This window comes from Hypanus sabinus, chromosome 3 (genome assembly GCF_030144855.1).
Source record: "Hypanus sabinus isolate sHypSab1 chromosome 3, sHypSab1.hap1, whole genome shotgun sequence".
Taxonomy (NCBI): domain Eukaryota; kingdom Metazoa; phylum Chordata; class Chondrichthyes; order Myliobatiformes; family Dasyatidae; genus Hypanus; species Hypanus sabinus.
In genome coordinates, this window is record NC_082708.1 from 65,473,790 (window position 1) to 65,497,437 (window position 23,648).

Sequence of the window (23,648 nt, forward strand, 5' to 3'; positions counted from 1 at the left end):
CAGCAGTTTATGGGTTAGTAGGTTAATTAGTCATATGCGTGTAATTGTGGACAGCGCGGGCTCCTTGGGCCGAAAAAGCCTGTTAACGTGCGGTATCCATAAATAACTCCGGCTGTCGTGAATATGAAAGGGGAAAACGTGGGAGAGTGAAAATGAATTAATATTATTTCAGGTTGAATATATTTCTTCAGAATTGGGGAAGAGAGAAAACAAGTGAGTTTAAATTGCAGAGAAGATGTGAGAAGGATGAATAAGAAAATATGAATAACTAACCTGGACGATGTCATGGTTCCTTTGCAGATAAGCTATAGTTAGTTATTATTTAGTTATAGCTTGAGGGCAATTTGAAGGAAAACAGAATCAAAACGTTGTGAAGTTAGAACGGTTTTTTTTTTTGCCAGGCCTTTCTCCCGCCCAGATTGGGACCCAGCCAGTTTCGAGTTTAGGACCACGCCCTCAAAATCCGGTGCTGATGCCACTACATCACCGGCCAGCATTATTAATATTACAGGTCGATAATCCTTTGTCGCAAGTGGGAAAACGGTATAGTCTGAAGTTATTAGAGAAAAGCTAGAAATGTAAAGGAATACCCGCTAATAGGACAGTGACTAAGATAAAACACGGGTCATATTGGTGTAATCGAAGTGAGTAAATACGGAAAATGAATGAAACCGGACGTAAGCAAAACTGCTGAGACTAAAATATGTATAAGAGAATTATTTGCCTGTAAAAGGCAATTGCTAGTTAGCGGTTTAACGGACAGCAACCTAGTGATTCTCTATTCTGTTCTGGAGATCCCGGACAGCGTAGAGGATCCGGGATTTTCAATGCCAAGTGCCTGTCCACTTCGATAGTTTCGCCACTTGGCTTCATGAGAGCACGTGTCGTCAGCGACGTCACACTAGGTAACCGAGTTGGGGTGATAGGTTGCCTGTCGCGTCTTAGCAACGGCGCTGCCGGCTGGTTGATGTCGGAAGCAGCGCGGAGAGAAAGGATCTTCGAGCCAGAAGCTCAGGAAAGCGCAAAACTTTAGGCAATGCTTGAGACCATACAGTGTGCGATCTTAGAGATTGGTAGAAGTTTCTTCCTAACTCTCTCCAACCTTTCGGCTGACGGTAAAGATTTGTTCAAGAATTTTTTATTGAACTGATTATTCTGATACTAATAGTTTAGGTCTGAGACAATTTTTTTTTTCTCACTGGCAAATTCTTTTTTTTTCTCAATCGCAGCGCGTGAGGTAGTGATTTTATGGGTCCAAAGCTAAACGCTTCAGCTTTATTTGTTTTGCGAGTTACTTAACTTCAGTTTGTTTTCTCATCAGATATTGTGAACATATGGGCAAATGTTTCTGCTTTTGTGGATCGCCACATGTCCCTACAGAAGGTAAGAGTTAACTGTGTCTCGGAAGTTGCTCACCGTTGTCGATAAGTAAAGTTCTGAATAAAAGGTGATATAAACTCGACAGCGCAATTGCATTTCTGAAATGAGATAATTCTAGATTTTGCTGAATACGAATGAATAAGGAAATATTAATATTTAATAAACAAAAGAAATTCTTCAGATGCTGGAAATCCAAAACAACTCGGCCCGAAACATCGACTGTTTATTCCCACGGATGCTGCCTGAACTGAGTTCCTGCAGCATTTTGTGTATGTTGATTAGCATTTAATACTTAAATTAGTATTTCCTCTAGCATATGAATTGTACACTTGGACGTTAAATTTTGCGAGTATGAACGACGAGACATGAATAAGTGGGGTAACATTCAAAATCAACAAAATATCAGCAAAGGACTAATATTTACAATTTGAAGTACTGTATTATGTTAACGATTAATGATAATATGGTGCGTAAATGTTCTTTTTTGCGAAATCTTGTATTTCAGGGAGTACGTATTTCGGGACTGGGGACTTTTACTTTCTCACAGCAAAGACTGGATGTTGGACATAGATTCATATTAATTCAGAGGCCAGTATTTGTGATGTCTGAAAAACTCCTGCAGAACCATGGATTATCGCGCGCAAAACAGCACGTATCTGGTAATAAGTCATCTAACGACATCAATAATCAAATATATTACAAGTAATATATATATATATATAATAGACATAAAATTACGAGTTAGCTGTAATTAATTGCATACGATGAAGAAATTTTAAAAGGTTTAGCAAGGCATTCGTCAGTTGAACAAAAGTAGAAAGATCACGTCCTCTTGATTTATTATTAAATTAGTTCTCATTCAAAAAAGATTAAATTCGACCAAAATTCATATAGTATATCAACACATGATAATACACCAATATTAATTTGCTGTGGTGAGTAGCATAAAGTATTTGGAAAGGACTTGGATGTTTCAAACAAGCCGCCCTTCGCATAAAAACACTCACTAAATGCTGGAAGAGGCATCAACCACAGTCGACGTTCGGACCGAAACCCTTCAGGAGTGGAAAGGAAAGTGGAAGGCGCCCGAAAAAAAAGGTGGGGAGAGGGGGAGGTCACCTAGAAGATGTTAGATGAAGCCAGATGGGTGGGAACAGTAAAGGGCTGGAGTGGAAGGAATGTGATAGGAGCGAGGAGTGGAGAAAGGGAAGGAGGAGCTGGAAGCGATAGGCAGGTTAGAAGAGGAAAGAGACCAGAGTTGGAAATGGAAGAAGAGGAAGCGGAGTCTTTTTTTTTAACCGGAAGGAGAAATCGATATTCCTGCCATCAGGTTGGAGGCTACCTAGACGGAATATAAAGTGTTGTTCCTCCACCTTGAGGGTGGGTGGCCTCATCGTGACACAAGAGGAGGTCGTGGACCGACATGTCGGAACGAAAATGGCAATGTTAGGCCACCGGGAATTACCACTTTTGGCAGATGGAGCAGAGATGCTCGACGAAAGGGTCCCCCAATTTACGACGGGTCTCACCTATGTAGAGGAGGCGGCATCGGGAGCACTGGTTACACTAGCAAACCTTGTAGTTAAGTATTGCCTCACCTGGAAGTTCTGGGGCTCTGAACGGAGATAAGGGAGGAGGTGAATGCGCAAGTGTGGCATTTTAAGTGCCGGGAGGGACGCATGAATCATGCAGAGGGCGATCCCTGCGGAAAATGGAGAGTGGGTGGGGGGGGGGGGGGGAAGGTGGTCGGAGGAGGTAAATATGTGTCTGGTGGTAGGATTCCTTTGGAGAAAGGGGAATTTAGGGTGAATATTTTGGATGCTGAGGCTCATGGGGTGGTAGGTGAGTCGGGCCTCCGTCTATCAGGGTCAACCATGGTCCTAGCTGTCTAGATATGTCGAGCAAGCTGCTGCTAATATTGCAAGTTCCCCCCTCTCCACGCATCCGATGAACACAAAGGAACAGCTGAAGGGTCTCGGCCTGAAACGTTGACTGTATTTTTTTCCCTTAAGTGCTGCCTAGCCTGCTGAGTTACTCCAGCATTTTGTGTGTGTTGCAAGGAACGGCAGAGACTGAGTTTGGTACCAGCAGCATCACAGGAGTTGTCAGTCAGCGCTGAACTCAAGACTGCCTTAGGTCTCCAGCTCCGGATTTTTCCCTTGGGGGTTTACTCCCAAAGCCTTCCCCATGAAGCCGCAAGGATGCGGAGGTTTGAGATCAGAGTTTTCCTTCTCTTAGATGAGCTACCAACCGCGGCTGACGAGCCCTTTCTGTCCGAAGCGACCGGTTTTAAGACGCCATTAATCCGCCTTTGCCCTTTCTCCTGTTAGTAGAAACGGTTCCGCCGGGCTTAGTAGCTGAGGCACACGTGAAGATGGGGAGGCTGTACTTGGTTGTCAGAGACTAGCTGAGGCGCATGTCAAAGGGAGCATTTAATGGGTAGTGGGAGCTTGTCCCTATTCCTCACCACCCCCAGCTATAACAACCGTAAGGAACCGGGGGTGGAAGGTAAGGACAAGAAAACTCTTGTTATTGTTGAGAAGGCCAGAAGATGGGATGAGCACGGGTGACCGGGAAATGGAGGAGATGCATGCAGCATCAATAGTGGAGAAAAGGAAAACCTGCTCTTTGAAGAAGGAAGACATCTCTGATGTCCTGGAAAGGGAAACCTTATCCTGGGAATAGATGTTAAGGAGATGAAGAAACTAAGAAAATGGAATAGCAATTTTACAAGAGGCAGGGTGGGAAGAAGTACACTATAGTTAAGATATCTGTGGGAATTGATAGGTTTATAAAAGATGTGGGTCGGCAGTTTGTCTCCAGAGATGGAGACAGATATCATGAAAGGGGAGTGAAGTGTCGGAAATGGGCCAAATGAACTTAAGAGCAGAATGGGTGCTTGATGTAGCACCAAAGCAGTCATCAGCAATGCAGTCTTGGGAAGAACGGAAACATTACCAGGGAAGGATTGGAACATGGACTGTTCTACCTAGCCAACAAAATATCTGGCATAGCTTGGGTCCATGTAGGTGCCTTGACTACCCCTTGAGTTTGGAGAAAGTGGGAGGAGCCAAAGGAGTGATTTTGAAAGTGCGGCCAGTTTCTCAGATGGAATAGGGTGGTGGTGGAGGGGGACTGGTTGGTTTTTTCACTGAGAAAGACCTGAGGCCTTCATGGAGAATAGACTGGGCATCCATGGTGAAAATGAGGCTTTTGGGGCTAGGAAATGAAAAGTTAACGAGGAAATTGAGAGCATGGCATGAGAAGTATCACGAATATAGGTGGGAATGGACTGACCAAGGGGGACAGCAATGGAGTCAAGGTATGAGGACGTGAGTTCAGACGGTCAGAGTAGACAGAAACAATGGGCCTACCCAGACAGTTAAGTTTGTGGATCTTGGGTTGGAGTTAGAAACGAGCAGTGCCCGGTAAGGGAGCCGAGTTTGGTGGCAGTGGATGGGAGTTCTCCAGAGTTGATGAGGTCAGTGATGGTTTTGGAAACAGATTTCTGATGGTCTGCAGTGAGGTCCTCTTCAAAGAGTAGGTAAGAAGAGGTATCTGAGTGTTACTACCTGGCTTCAGCAAGGTAGAGGTCAGTCTGTCACACTAAACTAGCACCCCCCCCCCCCCACACCGTGGATTTGATGGTAGGGTTGGGATTGGGTTGGAGAGAGGGCAGTACATTCAGAGGGGGTGATACCCCTTGAATCAGGCCGCTATAGGATAGAATTTTCCTTGTCGTCAATTCTATGTATCAGAGACTACATTTTAAAAACTATGAAGTAGTTTATACTTTATGATCCTGATTTTGTGAATAAGGAATTATTAGGCACATTAGGCTAAAGGTAGAAGCCATAAATCTGATATTTATAAAACTGGAAGACAAATCAAGAAAATCTTTGCACAGAGAATCTGGAAATCACAGCTATAAAAAGCAATTGAGGGAAATACTGTAGGAAAGTTATTGACGGAAATAAAAGAGAATAGAATAGAGCATTATGTTGATTGAGTTAGAAGATTGGTGAGTAAAGGTTTGCTTGATGATTGAATGTTAGCATGGACTAGTTGCATCAAAAAACCTGATTTGGAGCTGTGCTTTCTTTGTCGAGTATAATGTGTTTTATTATCATTTCAGAATGAAAGAGGAATTTTACTTCAGTAGTAACATGTTTTATTAGAATGGCAATATAAACTTAACATAAGAGACATGCATGCTATAACTTTGGTTTCCCTTTAGCTTCCCATTTCATGCTGGCTGCATCTGTAGGGTATTTTCATACAGTAATGGTATCAATTATGTTTTCTGTGTTCAAAATTTGAAAGGAATTCTAATTTAACTATGAAAAAAGTATGTACTGTATACATTTTTTGAAAATCAAAAATATTTGGATTTTATCTTAAGTAGATTCCTGATTTTTTTAAAAACAAATTGTGAAAGGGAGCAACAGTTTTTATGTTATATTTGATAGTTACTTTTCTCTGTAACATGAAGTTTCCTTTGTAACATGAAGCCTTCCTTCCCTTACTTTTGCTGTACCTCACCATAAGGACCATTTTTGAATTGCAGTTCTCAACAGTATAAGACCATAAGACATGGAGCAAAAGTAGGCCATTTGGCCTATTGAGTCTACTCCACCAGTCCATCAAGCATGATTTATTATTTCTCAACCCCATTTTTCTGCCTTCTCCCCATAACTTTTAACACTCGTACTAGTCTGGAACCTATCAACCTAATACTTGACCTCTGGCTAAGTAAATTACTCTTTATCTCCGTTCTAAAAGGATGCCTTTCTAATCTGAGGCAGGCCCTCTGGTCCTAGACTCCTCCCACTATAGGGAACAAGCTCTCCACATCCACTTTATCTAGACCTTTCAATATTCTATAGGTTTAAATGAGATGCCCCCTTGTTCTTCTAAACTCCAGTGAGTATAGGCCCAAAGCTATCAAATGCTCCCCAAATGTTATTCCCAGAATCATTGTCGTGAACCTCTTTTGGGCACTCTCCAATGCCAGCACATCCTTTCTTAGATAAGGGGCCCAGAGCTGCTCACAATACTCCCAAGTGTGGCCTGACTAATGCTTTACAATGCTTGAGCAATGCATTCTTGCTTTTATATTCTAATCCTCTCAAAATGAATCCTAACATTGCACTTACCTTCCTTACCACTGACTCAGCCTGCAAGTTAACACTAGGAAATCCTGCATGAGGACTCCCAAGACTCTAGGCATCTCTAATTTCTGAATTTTCTCCCTATTTAGAGAATAGTCTACACTGCATTCCTTCTACCAAAGTGCATGACCATACACTTCCCAACATGTATTTGATTTGCCACTTTGTCTGTTCTCCTAATCTATCTAAGTCGTAATGCAGATTCCCTGTTTCCTCAGTACTACCTGCCTCTTGACCTATCTTTGTATCATCTGCAAATCTGGCCATAAAGCCATCAATTCCATCATCCAGATCATTGACATAACCTGATAAGAACTGATCCCTGTGGAACACCACTAGTCTTTGGCAGCTACCCAGCAAAGGCCCCTTTACTCCCACTCTTTGCCTCCTGCCAGTCAGCCAATCACCTATCCATGCTATCTTTCCTGTAATAACATGGGCTCTAATTTTGTTCAGCAGCCCCACATGTGGCACCTTGTCAAAGGCCTTTTGAAAATCCAAGTAAACAACATCCACTGATTCTCCTTTGTCTATCCTGCCTGTTACTTCCTCAAAGGATTCCAACAGGTTTGTTAGGCAAGTTTTCCCCTTCAAGAAATCATGCTGACTTCAACCTATTTTTATCATGTGCCTCCAAGTACCCCAAAATTTCATCTTTAACAATAGACTCCAACATCTTCCCAACCACTGAAGTGAGGCTAACTGGCTTATAATTTCCTGCCTTTTGCCTCTCTATCCTTTAAGAGTGGAACAGCATTTGGAATTTTCCAGTCTTCGAGAAGGTTTACAGAGTCTAGTGTTTATTGAAAGATCGCTACTAATGCCTCCACAATCCCTTCAGCTGTCTCCTTCAGAACCCAGGGATGCAGTTCATCTGGCCCATGTATCTTATCTATCTTTAGACCTTTCAACCTCTCAGGCACCTTCTCATTAGAAGGTTCCAACTACACTCAATTTTGCTCCTGAGACTGTTGATTCTCTGGTATACTGCTAGTATCTTCCACAGTGAAGACCGATGCAAAATACTTAAGTTTGTCCACCATTTCTTTGTTCTGTATCACTGTCTTTCCAGTGCATTTTCCAGTGGACCAACATCTACTCTCATCTCTGTTTTACTCTTTATTTATCTGAAAAAAACTTTTGGTAATTTTATATTATTGGCTTCCTTACTGTTATATTTCATCTTTTTTCTCATTGCTGCTTTAGTTTCCTTCTGTTGGTTTTTAAAATCTTCCTAATCCTCTAATTTTCCATTAATTTTTGTTACATCATATGCCCTTTATTTTCCTTTTATGCTGTCTTTGACTTTCCTCGTCCATGGTGGTTGCCTCATCCTCACTTTAGAATACTATTTTATCTTTGATAACATTGCCCTTTTATATCTCTTGTTGTAACTTGATGTTATCCTGCACCTTCCGTTTGCCCACGGAAACTCCAGCCATTGCTCTTCTGCTGTCATCCCCACTAGTGTCCCTTTCCAATCAACTTTGGGCAGCTCCTCTCTCATGTCTCTGTAATTCCCTTTCCTCCACTGATACATTCGATTTTAGCTTGTCCTTTTCAAACTCTAGGGTGAATTCTATAGTATTATGATCACTACCTTTTAAAGATTCCTTTACCTTATGCTCCTTAATCAAATCTGCTTCATTACACAGCACAAAATCTAGAATTGCCTTTCCCCTAGTGGGCTCAACCACAAGCTACTCTAAAAAGCTATCCTGTAGGCTTTCTACAAATTCCCTCTCTTGCTATCCAGCATTAATTTGATTTTCCCAATCTACCTGTACAGTGAAATCATTCATGACTATTGTAACATTGCCCTTTTATATCTCTTGTTGTAACTTGTTTCCCACATCCTGACTTCTGTTTGGAGGCCTATTTATAACCCACATTAAGTTCTCTTTAATCTTGCAGGTATCTACAAAGGATTCTACATCTTCTGATTCTATGACAGCTCCTCCTTGGGATTTGATTTCAGTTTTAACTAACAGAGCCACCCTACTCCCTCTGCCTATCTGCTGGTCCTTTCAATGTAATGTGGTTCCTTGGATGTTAAGCTCCCAAGTGTGATCTTCTTTCAGCCATGACTCATGATGCTTTCAGCGAGACCCACAACAATAGAGACTATGATTGTTGGACATGATGAAGTCCAGTTAAGTCAAGTCATTCAGCACGTACGCAGATGCAAATTCTAAAGATGTTACTAAGTAACAAGAAAGGCTAGAAAACCACTCAGACGTGGTGGAATATCTCCACTGCAAATACGAGAGGTGATTGATATGTTCATGGCCTAAGATAGAAGGAGTCAATTTTAGAAAACCTAGCACATTTATTTTTCAACATAGTCCCCTTCTACATTTACACACTTAGTCCAGTGGTTGTGGAGCATACGGATCTTGGACCTCCAGGAAGTGTCCACAGATGGGTGATTGATAAGTTTGTGGCCTAAGGTAGAAGGAGATGAGTTGTACAGTTCTTATTAGATGCACATGAAAGTCAACTCTTTGATTGATTATTCAGAAAGTTTGAAGTTAATAACTCATCTACCTTAGGCCATGAACTTATCAATCACCCCAATGAGTTATTAACTTCAAATTTTCTGCATAATCACTCAAAGAGTTGAACTGCATGTGCATGTAAAGAGAGCTGTATAACATCTTCTACCTGAGGCCACAAACTTATCAATCACCCCTGCTGTAGACACTTCCTGGAGGTCCAATATCCATATGCTCCACAACCGCTGGACTAAGTGTGTAAGTGTAGGAGGGGACTATGTTGAAAAATAAATGCGCTAGGTTTTCTAAAATTGATTCATTCTACCTTAGGCCACAAACATATCAATCGCTCCTGGTACTCTAGTAACTATGTGTTACAGTTTTAGGCCATCCCTTGAGAACTTTGATTTTCTTTGACCTGGTAAAATTGTGAGCGGAGGCAAAAGGCTGTCAGAAATGATGTTTTGTTATTTGTTTTTCTCTAGATGATATACCCATTGTTGAACTCAATTTTACATTCCTTGCTCTGGAGAGTCCTTATGATCGAGATACAGTTGAAGGATGTGTCAAAGAGACTTTGCTGATCATGAATCGTTATATTGCCTTTAACCGTGATGTTAATTTCACATTCAAAGACATTGGTGTGCTAACTATACGAAATAACAAAGTCAAAATGAAGTTTTATAGAGAATTTCTAAATGCAATGGATGGAAGTGGAAATTTAGTGAACGCCCTTTCAAATGTAAGTCAAATAAATATTTTGAAAAGCAAAATAGAATTTAAAAAAACAATCGATTGTTTGAACAAATAGTTTCTCAGTAGTGAAGAATAAAAATCAAATTGAATATATAATGAGAGAATCTTAAAGCTATAATGCTGATCAAGTGGTTAACAGATTTATTTTTATCACTGATGTATGACTCAAATTTAAAGTTAAATTTCTAGCCGGTCATTGAATTGGCTGTTTACGCATATGCTCAGTGTCCAATCTGATCTTGAATGGAAGGAAGTTTATTGAGGCAGCTGAAGATGATTGTATCTAGAACTCTGCCCTGAACGTTTCTGCAGGGATGTTCTAGGACTGCAGTGAGTGAACTCCACTATTCAAAACTATCTTCCTTTCCACAAGGCAAATTCCAATTGATAGAGTACTTTATTTCCTTGGAATCTGGAAATGAAATTGTTTTATTATTACCACTTGTACTGAGGTAGAGTGAAAAGCTTGTATACTGCTTGTCTAGAGCAGTGTTTCCCAAACTTCTTTTAGCCCAACATCCCCCTAAAATATTTTCATACTAAGGCACAATATACTTTCTGGTGCCCCCTTGGTGTAAAATCATGTCTACCATATGCTAAAAAGAAAAAAAAAGATTCTCTTTTAAATTTTTGTCTAAACCTAGCTTACACAGTACCTGTGTGCTGTACAGCAACTTCGATATCAATGTGATCCTTGAGTTTGGTTTGTAGCAAGAGTTGAAATATCTGGTTCAAGTTGTGACAGCAAATGCCTTAAGTCCGCATGCATAACAATGTCCTAGTGGTTTCTGTTTTTTTGTGAGTATGTGGTTTGCTGCACTGAAGCCTCCTTCAATAAGGTAGGATGGAAATACAATGAAGAGCATTTTGGTTTATCTACAAAGACCAGGAAACTTCATATGGCAGTGTAGCCACCTACCACAAAAGCCAACATTTTTGAAAAGCATTTTTGCTTCTTCATCATTTTGAATTTTGATAATTTCTTCTTGTAAGCTCTCTTCCTGCTCTTCCACCTTACAAAGAAATAGGTTAATTACCCAGTCCAGATTTTCCAGATCGTTCAAATTCGTGAATTCATTCTGAAAATCCTTCTTGAATGACCACAGGTGTAAGGAGTATTCTTGCAAATTACCATCTGAGAAAGAGAATGCTGTACTTTCCATATAGGAAAACTGTGAAAGCATTCTTCTCCAAATGTTTTGCTAATGTAGTGGTGAATCTGTGGAACTCTCTGCCCAATGAAGCAGTGGAGGATACCTCAGTAAATATATTTAAGACAAGGTTGGATAGATTTTTGCATAGTGGAGGAATTAAGGGTTATGGGAAAAGGCAGGTAGGTGAAGATGAGTCAGTGGTCGGATCAGCCATGATCTTATTGAATGGCGGAGCTGGCTCGACAGGCCAGATGGCCTACTCCTGGTAGGTTCTTGTGTTCTTATTTTCAATTTTTTGATAAAAGTGGACACTGCTGTTTTTGCTTGGATTAATTTGAAATTCCCACCCTGCAGCTTCATATGTTCATTTTGTCATACAGATCAGCTAGGTATGCCATAGCTGCATATAGAAGTTCAATCTTGTTTCCCATTTTACCATACTAGGGAACCATTCAATAGTCATAACAATGGGCTATAAGCTGTCTTTGAACTTAGTGGTATATGCTTTCAGGCTTTAGTATTTTCTATCAATGGGAGAGGAAAGCAGAGAGAATGTATGGGCTGGGTGTTTTGCTGAGGCAGTGAGATAGGTAGGGTGTAAAGCTTATCTTCATTTTTAAACTGTTCCATCTCTGCAATGACACACTAGAAACAAGATTACTTAAACATCTATAGCAATAATACTTGCACTTGATTAGAAGTCGAGTTTCAAGCCATTGTTGATGTTTTCCTTGAAATATATGAGAGATTATGTCTTATGGTAAACATCTGTAAGACAGAAGTCTTCCACTAACCTGTCCATGCTGCATCATACTGACTTCTAACAATAAAAATTCATGGAAAGCATAGGCAAATGTGACTGACTGAAGACCAAGCCCTCAAACCAACTCATTACTTACTGGGCAGCTGTGATTTTTGTCTTCCTTTATGCTTCTGGCCTCCAGATTACTTGCTGCAGGTATCACAAGACACTGGAATAAAAGTACCATCAATACATGCTCCACAAATCTGAATTCACTGGAAAGATAAGCAAGCCAGCAATCAAGTGTGCTTTCTTGGGTTACCATCTGTATTATTGAGGCTGTAATTACACTATATCAGCTATGTTGGGTAGACTATTACATTTAAATGCTTGACAGCACCCTTCTGAAATGGATACTGTATTCCAAATTCTGTCATGGGAAAAGATGTCCAAGTAAATAGAGGACCAATTTTAAGGATATGCTCAATGCAGCAAACATAATGACTCCTGGGAATCTCTTCCCTGTACAAAGTGGAGAACAAGGATTGGGGAATAATCACGATCCAGGATTACATAGAGCTCCCAAACAAGTGCTGGAAGGAGCAAACTACCTCTCAAAGTTCTCACCTTTCTGCTCTATTGGGCTCTGTGGTTCCCATATTGACTTCATTGGCTACCTCAGAACCCACAAAGCTTGTTGATTATCCTTGATGCTAACAAGAAAAATGAAGTTAACTGCACTCTATGTACTTTTGATTCATGAGGTTTTTCACTGTGTACCTTTATTATGGCACTATTTACTTGTCAGTTTGTTTATTGAGCAACATGTTGCCACGCTGTCTGTTTCTCTGAGATGCAAAACACCGCTTCCTTAAATGAGCATGAAAAATGTAGTACTGAGGTTGCTCTGGAAGTAAGGATTTTCACAGTGCCGCCTTATTGTAAGCTGTTATCACGTTCAGATTTGGAGGCAGAGGAAACATTTACATATTTGGTGGACAATTATACGATCACAACAATTTTATAAACTTGGTTGTAAGGTCCTGCATGCTCAGTAGTTGATTGAATCTGATTATTGGGCAGTCCATGGACAAGCTGTCTCTGCAAATTCACTAATTACAATCCTTTAATAACTCTTTCCGACCACTAACAATTGTTCCAAGTACTTTGCTTTCTTGTACCAGAATTATAATTCAACAATTTCATAAGTTTGGGCATCAAACTTCTGAATTATTTCAAAGAGGAGAGCATATCCAGCCTTTTGCAGTGAAGTGAGATATGTGAATGTGTGAGGGTTGTGTGAATAAAATTGTGATTTTTTTTCTGCATACCTGAACTCTATCTCCCTTGGTTCAGTCCCTTCCCAGCTCCATCAATGACACTTAGTATGGTCTCTATCTCCTCAACAACATTTAATTTCCCTGGCCCTGACTGCCTCAGTTTCACCATGGATGTCTAGTCCCTATATGCTTCTATTCCCCATCAAGGCCTTAGATCCTCTCAAAAAAAAAAACCCAAAACATTCCCCTGCACCACCACCACTCTTCATCTGAGAGCCCAGTCCTCGCCCTCAACATTTCTCCTTTGCCTTCTCCCACTTTCTCCAAACTCGAGGGGTAGTCAAGGAACTTGCATGGACCCCAGCTGTGCCTGCCTTTTTGCTAAGTAGTCCATGTTCCAAGCCTTCCCTGGTATTACCCCCCTACTCTTCCTGTATTGGTGCTGCTGCATGCACCCATGCTGAGCTTCTCAATTTCATCAACTTTGCTTTCAACTTCTACCCTGCCCTTAAATTCACTTGATCCATTTCTGATATCTCTCTTCCCTTTCTTAATCTCCCTGTTTCCATCTATGAAGACAAACTGCCTATCGACATCATTTATAAACTTACTGATTCCTGTGGCTATCTTAACTATACTCTTCCCACCCTGTCTCTTGTAAAAAATGCTATTCCTTTCTCTTAGTTTCTTTATCTCCACTGCAACTGTTCCAGGACAAGTTTTTCCTTTCCAGGACATCGGAAATGTCCTCCTTCAAAGTACAGGGTTTCCATTCCTTCACCATTGATGCTGCCCTCACTTGTATCTCCTCCATTTTCTGAACGTACACACTCACCCCTTCTCCCCACTGTCTTAAAGCAATATACTTCCACTTAGCTTCATCTACAACCCCATGAGTCTGATTCCAACACACCATTCTCCACAACACCACCATCTTCGATGGGATCCTACCACCAAGCACACTTTTACCCTAACCCCCCTTCCCATCTCTCTGATTTCCTCAGGGATTGCTCCCTCTGTGATTCCCTCTTCCATTTATCCCTGCAAGCAACAGAAATGCTACACCTGCCTATTCACCTCCTATGTTATTTACTTTCAGGGTCCCAAACAGTTCCTCCAGGTGAGGCAGTACTTCACCTGCAAATCAGTTGGGTTTGTCTGTTGTATCTGGTGCTCCTAATGCAGAGTCCTCTACATTGGTGAGTCCCAATGTAAATTGGGGAACCGCTTTGTCAAGCACCTCTGCTCCATCCACCAAAAGTGGAATTTCCTGGTGGCCAGCTATTTTAATTCTTATCCCTATTCCCGTTCTAACATGTCAGTCCTTGCCCTCTTCTATTGCCTTGATAAGGCCACTCCCAGTGTGGAGGAGCAACACCTCATTTCACCTGGGTAGCCTCCAACCTGATAGCATGAACATTAATTTCTCTTTCCAGTACTGTAATTATTTCCCCTCCCCCTTCTCTCTTCTATTTCCTACTCTGGCCTCTTACCTCTTCTCTTCACCTGCTTATCACTTCCTCCAGTGCCCCTCCTTCTTCCCTTTCTCCTGTAATTCACTCTACTCTCCCATCAGATTACTTCTTCTGTAGCCCTTCACCTTTCCCAATCACTTGGCTTCACCTACCACCTTAATGCTAGTCCTCTTCCCCCTCCCCCCACCTTTTGATTCTGGCATCTTCCTCCTCCTAGTCCTGAAGAAGGGTCTCGGCCTGAAATTTCAACTGTTCAATCATTTTCCTAGATGCTGCCTGAGCTACTGAGTTCCTCCAGTTTTTTGTGTGTGTTGCACTGGATTTCCAGCATCTGCAGAGTCTCTTGTGATTTTGTTCCTTTTTCTTGAACCTTTTGTTTAAGTGCTGTGCAATTTTACCTTTTTAACTTCTGTAGTAGTTGCTTTAAGAATACTGAATACGTGGTTTTTTGTCCTGAAGCCCAATTAAAAGGACTTGGGCTTCCAATATAATCATTTGGCTTTAGTGTGGTTTCCTAAAAAAAAATCATTCTGGAACATTTAGAATTGTGTCATGTCAGTAACAAAAAAAATCCTCAATTTATTTTCAGCTCACTGTTTTAGGTCAAATAGCCTTGCCTTGCTTACAGTCTGAATGACTTCTGCCACTCCAATACAGTTCCCACACTTCTTATTAATACAGCTGTATCCTTCCTCTTATTCTCTCTCTCCTATGCCCAGTCCAGTCACTGCAGCAGCTTCCTTTGACTAACTGCCCCAATGTCAGAGCTACAAGGTCCCACAAAAATGCAGAAGAGCAAAGAATAGGAGCAATATTAGGTCAGTTGTCCCTTGAGCTTGAGTTGCAATTCAGTGAGATGTTAGCTTACATCATTTCAATCCCCCTGAGAAGCATATATGTTTCAATAGAGTCATAGAACACTACAGGCCCTTTGGCCCATCTGGTCTGTGCCGAACTGTTATTCTGCTTGGTCCCATCGACCTACACCTGAACCATAGCTCTCTGTATGTCTCCCATCCATGTACTACATCATGAATAGCTGTAATGCTTCACTCCCAGTGGAACTCAGCTGCTTTCATGTGCACTTTGAAAAGGAGAATAAAACAACAGCTGTGTGAATCCCTGCAGCATCTGTTGACCCTGTGATCTCTGTCTTGAGGCTGACATCAGAACATCTTTCAAGAGGGTGAACCATCGAAAGGTGTCAGGCCCTGATGCTGTACCTGATAGGGCACTGAAGAACTGTGCCAACTAACTGGCAGCTGTGTTCAGAGATATCTTCAATCTCTCATTGCTGCAGTTGGAGGTTCCCACCTGCTTAAAAAGGGAGGCAATCATACCAGTGCCTAAGAAGAACAGGGTGAGCTGCCTCAATGACTATCAGCTAGTTTCTCTCACATCTACTGTGATGAAATACTTTGTAAGGTTTGTCATGGCTAGGATCAACACCTGCCTGAGCAAGGACATGGACTGCTACGATTTGCCTATTGCCACAATAAGCTAAAGCAACTGCAATTTTATTGGATTACCTGGACAATAGCAATCCCTACATCAGGCTGTTGTTTATTGATTACAGCTTAGCAGTCAACACAATCATACACAAAGTTCTAATCAACAAGCACCAAACCCTAGGTCTCCGTACCTCACTCTTCAACTGGATCCTTGACTTCCCAACTGGGATACTATAGTCAGTGTGGATTGTAAGTAACATCTCACCGACAATCAACACTTGTGCACCTTAAGCATGCAACTTAGCCCACTGCTGTACTCTCCTTATACCCACTTTGAGCTAGGTACAGCTCAAATGTAATCTATAAATTTGCTGATGACGCAGCGATTGTTGGCAAAATTTTGGATGGTGCCGAGGAAGCAAGCGGGAGCAAGATAGATCAGGTGTTTGAGTGGTGTTGTAACAACCTGCGCTTAATGTCAGTAAGACCAAGGAATTGTTGTGAACTTCAGGAAGGAGAAGTCAGGGGAACATCCACTAGTCCTTACTGAGACATCAGCAGTGGAAAGGGTGAGCAGTTTCAAGTTCCTGGGTATCAACACCTCTGAAGATCTATCCTGGGCTCAACATATTGATGCAATTCTGAAGAAAGCACAACAAGAGCTATATTTCTTAAGAAGTCTGAGGAGACTTGGTATGTCATTAAAGCCTCTCACAAATTTTTATAGATGTACTGTGGAGAGCATCGTAACTGGTTGCATCATCATCTGGTATGGAGGAGCCACTGCATAGGATTGGAAACTCTGCAGGAAGTTGTAAACTCAGCTAATCCATAATGAGCACTAGCCTCTCCATCATCAAGGACACTTTCAAAAGGCGATACCTCAGAAAGACGCATCCATCATTAAGGACCCCTATCATCTAGGCCATGCCCTCTTCATATCGCTATCGTCGAGGAGGTACAGGAGCCTGAAGGCATAACATTTCAGGAACAGCTTCTTCCCCTCTGCCGTCAGATTTCTGAATGGACAATGAACCTATGAACACTACCTCACTAATTTTTTGCTGTCATTTTCCACTGCTTGTTTAATTTATCTTTTTAAACACATATATACTGCTTATTATTTTTTAAATACATTTTTATTATTGCAATGACCTGCTGCAGCAAGACAACATATTTCATGCCTGTGCTATTAAACCTGATTTTAATTCTGATTCTAGTGAACCTTCTCTGTAATTCCTCTAATACAAGCACAATCTTTCTAAAATATGGCAACTAAACTACATAGCATTCCAGGTGTGGTCTCACCATTGCCCCAAGTCCCTTGAATCTTTAGCACTACAACTTTCGGTTGTCTGATTCCATTTAAATTATTTGCTTTTCATTCTTCCTTTCACAGTAGATAATTGCACATTACCCTTTTTTTATACAGCATTTACCAATTTCCTGCTTGCTCACTTAACCTGTTTGTATTACTTTGCAGGCTCTTTAGTTCCTGCTCACCACTGGCTAACTCACCCATCTTGGTATTAACATAAGATAGGGTTGCATTGCACTTAGTTCCTTCAGGTCATCAATATAGAGAACTAATAGTTGAAGCCACACAGCTGATCCGTGTGGTGTCCACGATTTACAGAATGCAATGTGAAAATGATTCTTTTACCTGAACTCGCTGTTTTCTATTAACTGGCTAATTCCCTTTTTATGTACACCCATCCAACACCACTGTTCATTTTTACCCTTGTGAAGTAACCTTTTATGTTGCACCTTAACAGATAGCTTGTGCTACATATCTGGTTCTTGCTTATCAACTCTGTTTGTTATATCCTCAGATTTATCAAATAAGATTTCGCTTTCATAAAACCATTTTGATCATGCTTGTTTGTCTTCTAAATTTTCTAGATGTTCTAATGTTGCCACCTTAATATTAAAATTACCCCTTCAATAGATGTTAGGTTCACTGTTCTTTAGACTCTTGTATTCATTTTTCCCCCTTTCTTGACTAGTGGCACCATACATTATTTGTAGCTCCTCTAGCAGCTGCCCGCATATACCCAGTACCCTCTGTGTGGGAAAAATTCGCCCCTCTGGTTCTTTTTCTAATATTTTCCCTGGTTGTTGAGTGCTGAGTATCATCATGGATGCAATATTCCCAGTCCGTGGCACCACACACTACATAATAAACCTTACCAAAAAGATGGGCACATACACAGTCTTTACCATTCTCCAATGTCCTTGGTCCTCATTTACTCCATTTCATTTGGGAATTTATTTCATTGAATGGAACTCCATTTCATTGTAGTATCTGCACCAGATCTTTTGTTTTCTCAATTATTTGCAACCAATTCTTTTGAGAATTGCTGACTACCTTTAAATGGAAAGGAATGTGAAGAACTCAAGCTCATGAGGCAGTAATGAAAAGCAGATTACTTTAACTATCAAGAGGGTTCCTGATGCTCTATCTATCTTTTCCCATCCATGTGATCAGACTTGCACTGCCAGCACAGAACACAATGTCTGGTTAGAATTGCAGCTGTGCAAGTTTCTTCCTTGCACTGAGTCAGATCAAAAAGAAGCATAATAGTGTCTGAAAATTCTAAGCAGTCTGTGCCTGACTTTTTCCCCATGATTGATAAGACTCCTGGTAAACAAGTTTGAAGTTATTTCAATTTTTTTCCATGAAACAAAATTGTAATTATTTGAAGGTTGTTTCTATCATCAAAATCAGAGTTTATTGGAAATTGCCATAGAACTGAGAATGAAAAAATTCATGTAATTGAAATGCTCTATTCATGTAAGTTTGGTAAGGAATGCATATTTTGTTTTGTCAGTGGAATATGTTTCATTGTTCCATTTTTGAACTTAAAAAGAATAGTGTTTACTCCTATTAATGTGAATTTCCTCCGTTTAATATATTGGATAATGTGACTGTTTTGCCAAAAGTTAAAAAAAAAGTAAAATGAAAGAAAAGGTGAATAAATAACACCTGACAGTTGAACTGAGGTAACATTACTTTTAAGAATCTATACAATTATTTCTCTTATAACAGCGACCTGGAACTGCGGACTCAGTAAAATCAATCAAAGATGTATGCTCAGTTCGGCCTGCTACAGCTAGTTCTGTTCTGTTTCCCAGGTGAGAGTCCTTACGCACATTGTAAAGGTAATTCTTGAGAAGAAAAGAATTATTGAGTGCTTTATCAATTTTATTAAAGAATGTTTGAAAGCATTTGGTTCAATATAAACAACAATGAAATAGACAATAGGTGCAGAAGTAGACCATTCGGCCCCTCGAGTCTGCACCGCTATTCTGAGATCATGGCTGATCATTCACTATCAAAATACCCAGTCCCTGCCTTGTCCCCATATCCCTTGATTCCCCTATCCATCAGATATCTATCTAGCTCCTTCTTGAAAGCATCCAGAGAATTGGCCTCCACCGTCTTCCGAGGCAGTGCATTCCACACCTCCACAGCTCTCTGGGAGAAGAAGTTTTTCCTCAACTCTGTTTTAAATAACTGACCTCTTATTCTCAATCCATGCCCTCTGGTACTGGACTCTCCCAACATCTGGAACATATTTCCTGCCTCAATTCTATCAAATCCTTTAATTATCTTAAACGTTTCAATCAGATCCCCTCTCAATCTCCTCAATTCCAGTGTGTACAAGCCCAATCTCTCCAATCTCTCTGCGTAAGACAGCCCTGCCATCCCAGGAATCAACCTAGTGAATCTACGCTGCACTTCCTCAATTGCTAGAATGTCCTTCCTTAAACCTGGAGACCAAAACTGTACACAATATTTCAGGTGTGGTCTCACCAGGGCCCTGTACAAATGCAAAAGGACATCCTTGCTCTTGTACTCAATTCCCCTTGTAATAATTCCATTTGCCCTCTTCACTGCCTGTTGCACTTGCTCATTTACCTTCATTGACTGATGAACTAGGACTCCTAGGTCTCTTTGCATTTCTCCCTTACCTAACTCTACACCATTCAGACAATACCCTGCCCTCTTGTTCCTGCTTCCAAAGTGGATAACTTCACATTTATTCACATTGAATGACATCTGCCAAGTATCTGCCCACTCACCCAGCCTATCCAAGTCTCCCTGTATTCTCCTAACGTCCTCTTCGCATGTCACACTGCCACCCAGTTTAGTATCGTCAGCAAACTTGCTGATATATTTTCAATGCCCTCATCTAAATCGTTGACATAAATCGTAAAGAGCTGTGGTCCCAATACAGAGCCCTGTGGTACCCCACTAGTCACCTCTAGCCAGTCCGAGAAACACCCATTCACTGCTACCCTTTGCTTTCTATTTGCCAACCAGTTTTCTATCCATGTTGAAACCCTGCCCCCAATGCCATGAGCTCTGATTTTACTCACCAACCTCCTATGTGGCACCTTATCGAATGCCTTCTGAAAATCTAGGTACACTACATCCACTGGCTTATCCTCGTCTAACATCCTTGTTACACCCACAAAAAACTCCAACAGATTAGTCAAGCATGATTTGCCCTTGGTAAATCCATGCTGGCTCGGCCTAATCCTATTACTGCCATCAAGATATGCCACTATTTCGTCCTTAATAATGGACTCAAACATCTTCCCCACGACTGACGTTAGGCTAACAGGGCGATAGTTCTCCGTTTTCTCCTTCCCTCCCTTCTTGAAAAGTGGGATAACATTAGCCACTCTCCAATCTTCAGGAACTGATCCTGAATCTAAGGAACATTGGAAAATGATTACCTGAGCCACCTCTTTTAGAACCTTCGGATGCAGACCATCTGGACCTGGGGATTTATTAGCCTTCAGTCCTATCAGTCTACTCATCACAGTTTCTTTCCTAATGTCAATCTGTTTCAATTCCTCTGATATCTTATGACCCTGGCCCATCCATACATCTGGGAGATTGCTTGTGTCCTTCCTGGTGAAGATAGATCTAAAGTACGCATTAAATTCTGTTGCCATTTCCCTGTTTCCCATAACAATTTCTACCAATTCATTCTTCAAGGGGCCAACATTGTTCTTAACTATCTTCTTTCTCTTCACATAGCTAAAAAAGCTTTTGCTATCCCCTTTTATATTCCTGGCTAGACTGAGCTCATACCTGATTTTTTCTCTCCGTATTGCTTTTTTAGTTAAGATCTGCTGTTCCTTAAAACTTTCCCAATCATCTGTATTCCCACTCATCTTAGCCCTGTCATACTTCTTTTTCTTTAATGCTATACAATCTCTGACTTCCTTTGTCAACCACTGTGGCCCCTTCCCCCTCTTTGAATCCTTCCTTCTCATTGGAATGAACTGCTTTTGCATCCTTTGTATTATCCCCAAGAATATCTGCCACTGCTGATCCACTGTCTTTTCTGCCAGGGCATCCGTCCATTTAACTTTGGCCAGCTCTTCCCTCATGGCTCCGTAGTCTCCTTTATTTAATTGCAACACTGACACCTCTGATCTGCCCTTATCCCTCTCAAATTGTAGATAAAAACTTATCATGTTATGATCACTACTTCCTAATGGCTCCTTTACTTCAAGATCACTTATCAATTCCTGCTCATTACACATCACCAAGTCCAAAATAGCCTCGTTCCTGGTTGGCTCAAGCACAAGCTGTTCCAAAAATACATCCCTCAGACACTCCACAAACTCCCTATCCTGGGGTCCAGCACCTACCTGATTCTCCCAGTTCACCTGCATGTTGAAATCTCCCATAACGACTGCATTACCTTTAGCACATGCCAATGTTAACTCCCTAATCAACTTGTACCCAATATCCACGCTACTGTTTGGGGGCCTGTACACAACACCCATTAGGGTCTTTTTACCCTTACTGTTCCTCAGCTCAATCCACACAGACTCTACTTCCCCTGTTCCTAAGTCACCCCTTGCTAAGGACTGAATCTCATTCCTCACCAACAGGGCCACCCCACCCCCTCTTCCCATATTTCTGTCTCTACGATAGCACGTATACCCTGGTACACTCAATTCCCAGGCCTGATCCCCTTGCAGCCATGTCTCCGTTATCCCAACAATATCGTAGTTCCCCATTTTCATCTGAGCTTCAAGCTCATCTGTCTTATTTCTGACGCTACTCGCATTCAAGTATAGAATTCTTAGTCCATTCCTCCTCTCTTTGCTTAAAACACTGTCTATTGTACCTAACCCAGCTCCTTGAACTTCCATCGGGCTAATTGCACCTTGAATTTTGATGACCTTCTCAAGATCACCCAAACCTTCTACACATTTAACCCCATGCTCCTTCTGACCAACCCTCTGTACATGTAACTTTTCCAACACATGTTCTGTCTCACCTTTCTCCTTTACACAATTAATATTTGGGAAACGTGTATTCCCCACCTTATCCCTTATCCTTCATCATATCATCTTCTCTCGTATTCTGGATCCCTGCCCCCTGCACATCTAGTTTAAACCCCCCCGAGCAGCACTGGCAAACATTCCTGCAAGAATGTTAGTACCCCTCCAGTTCAGATGTAGACCGTCCCTTCAAAACAGATCCCAACGTCCCTGGAACAAAGACCAATTATCCAAAAACCTGAACCCTTCCTTCCTGCACCATGCTCTCAGCCTCGTATTAATGTGCATAATCATTCTATTCTTCGCCTCACTCGCAGGTGATTATAAAAATTTAATTAAATGTTATCAACAGAATTATATTTAAACATTTTTCTTACAGTTAATTACTATACTTAAGATGTGAGGATATGTTCTACACTGATAACTTGAGTTCAATATTAAAGAATACTTCTGTTAAAGAAGATAGTGTTGTTTAAATGAACTATTAGACTGGGTTGCTATCTGTCAGTTTCAGGAGATTTAGTGTATTCTACAATAGACAAAATGAGCCAATTGTTTTGTTTAGAGTGTTTTAAAAAAGATGATCATGCAGAAGGTTAATAATAATATGTCACCTACAACCCAATGTGTTCATGTTGGCTTTTGATCAGAATAACTTATTAGCTCAACAATGCACCTTCCCCCATTCCTCGTGAGGGAGAAATTCTATCATTCACAAGGTTAACCAGAAAATCCAGAGAAAGGCAGGAAGCTAATCACTCAGTTAGGCTCCAATCAAGGAGCGATGCTCTCTGTTTTGTGTTATATAGTCCACTGGATCCCCATTTGAGCTGATGAACACTGAGGCAATTCAAGATGCTTTCATTTCATTCATGCGAAATATAAATAACATATAGTTATTGGTACTTGTGGATTCTTTGTTATCTTTAGACATGTATATACCTACAGTATCTCTGTTCCTAACTTCACTATAGGATTCAATCAGTTGATATTAATGAACGGAAATCAGTGATTCCAACAATTAAAGAAGAAAATGAACCAGAAAATGATGAAAACCCATGTAACATTCAAAACCCTGAGTTAAGCAAAGAAAATGAACAAACTGAAAAACTGAAGGAAAGTGAGAAAAGTAGAGAGACAACAGGTATGCTGAAGTAAACTACTTGTGACAATTCTATTGTCTTAAATTGAAAGGAAACCTAAGAGAATGTGACTCATTTAATTTGCTTTTAATTGCTAAATATCAGGTAGTATATATTTTCATGCATGTTCAAAGGCTCCCATATCCCTAAATCAGCTTTTAATGGTTTTGTTTAAAATTAATCTCTTAAAGTACTTCAATTTATTTTTCTCAAATGTGACTTGATATACGTATCGCATCCTTTGACTATTCGTGCGTAGTTAATATTTCATTTTATTGCTAATTTTT

At 40.8% G+C, this 23,648-nt stretch overlaps 1 protein-coding gene across 2 annotated transcripts in view; it reads left to right on the forward strand.

Annotated features, from left to right (window-relative positions):
* The window catches only part of LOC132391407 (coiled-coil domain-containing protein 81-like), a 90,101-nt gene that overhangs the window by 8,839 nt on the left and 57,614 nt on the right, over positions 1-23,648 (forward strand). The window contains exons 1-6 of one of the 2 annotated variants that reach the window (XM_059964580.1): positions 969-1,115; positions 1,322-1,383; positions 1,886-2,039; positions 9,532-9,788; positions 18,954-19,039; positions 23,194-23,363. In XM_059964580.1, the coding sequence (XP_059820563.1) occupies positions 1,037-1,115; positions 1,322-1,383; positions 1,886-2,039; positions 9,532-9,788; positions 18,954-19,039; positions 23,194-23,363 (808 nt within the window). In that variant the 5' untranslated portion in view covers positions 969-1,036. Of the gene's footprint in view, positions 1-968; positions 1,116-1,321; positions 1,384-1,885; positions 2,040-9,531; positions 9,789-18,953; positions 19,040-23,193; positions 23,364-23,648 lie in introns of those variants that run through there. The other variant, XM_059964581.1, reaches the window with a different exon arrangement.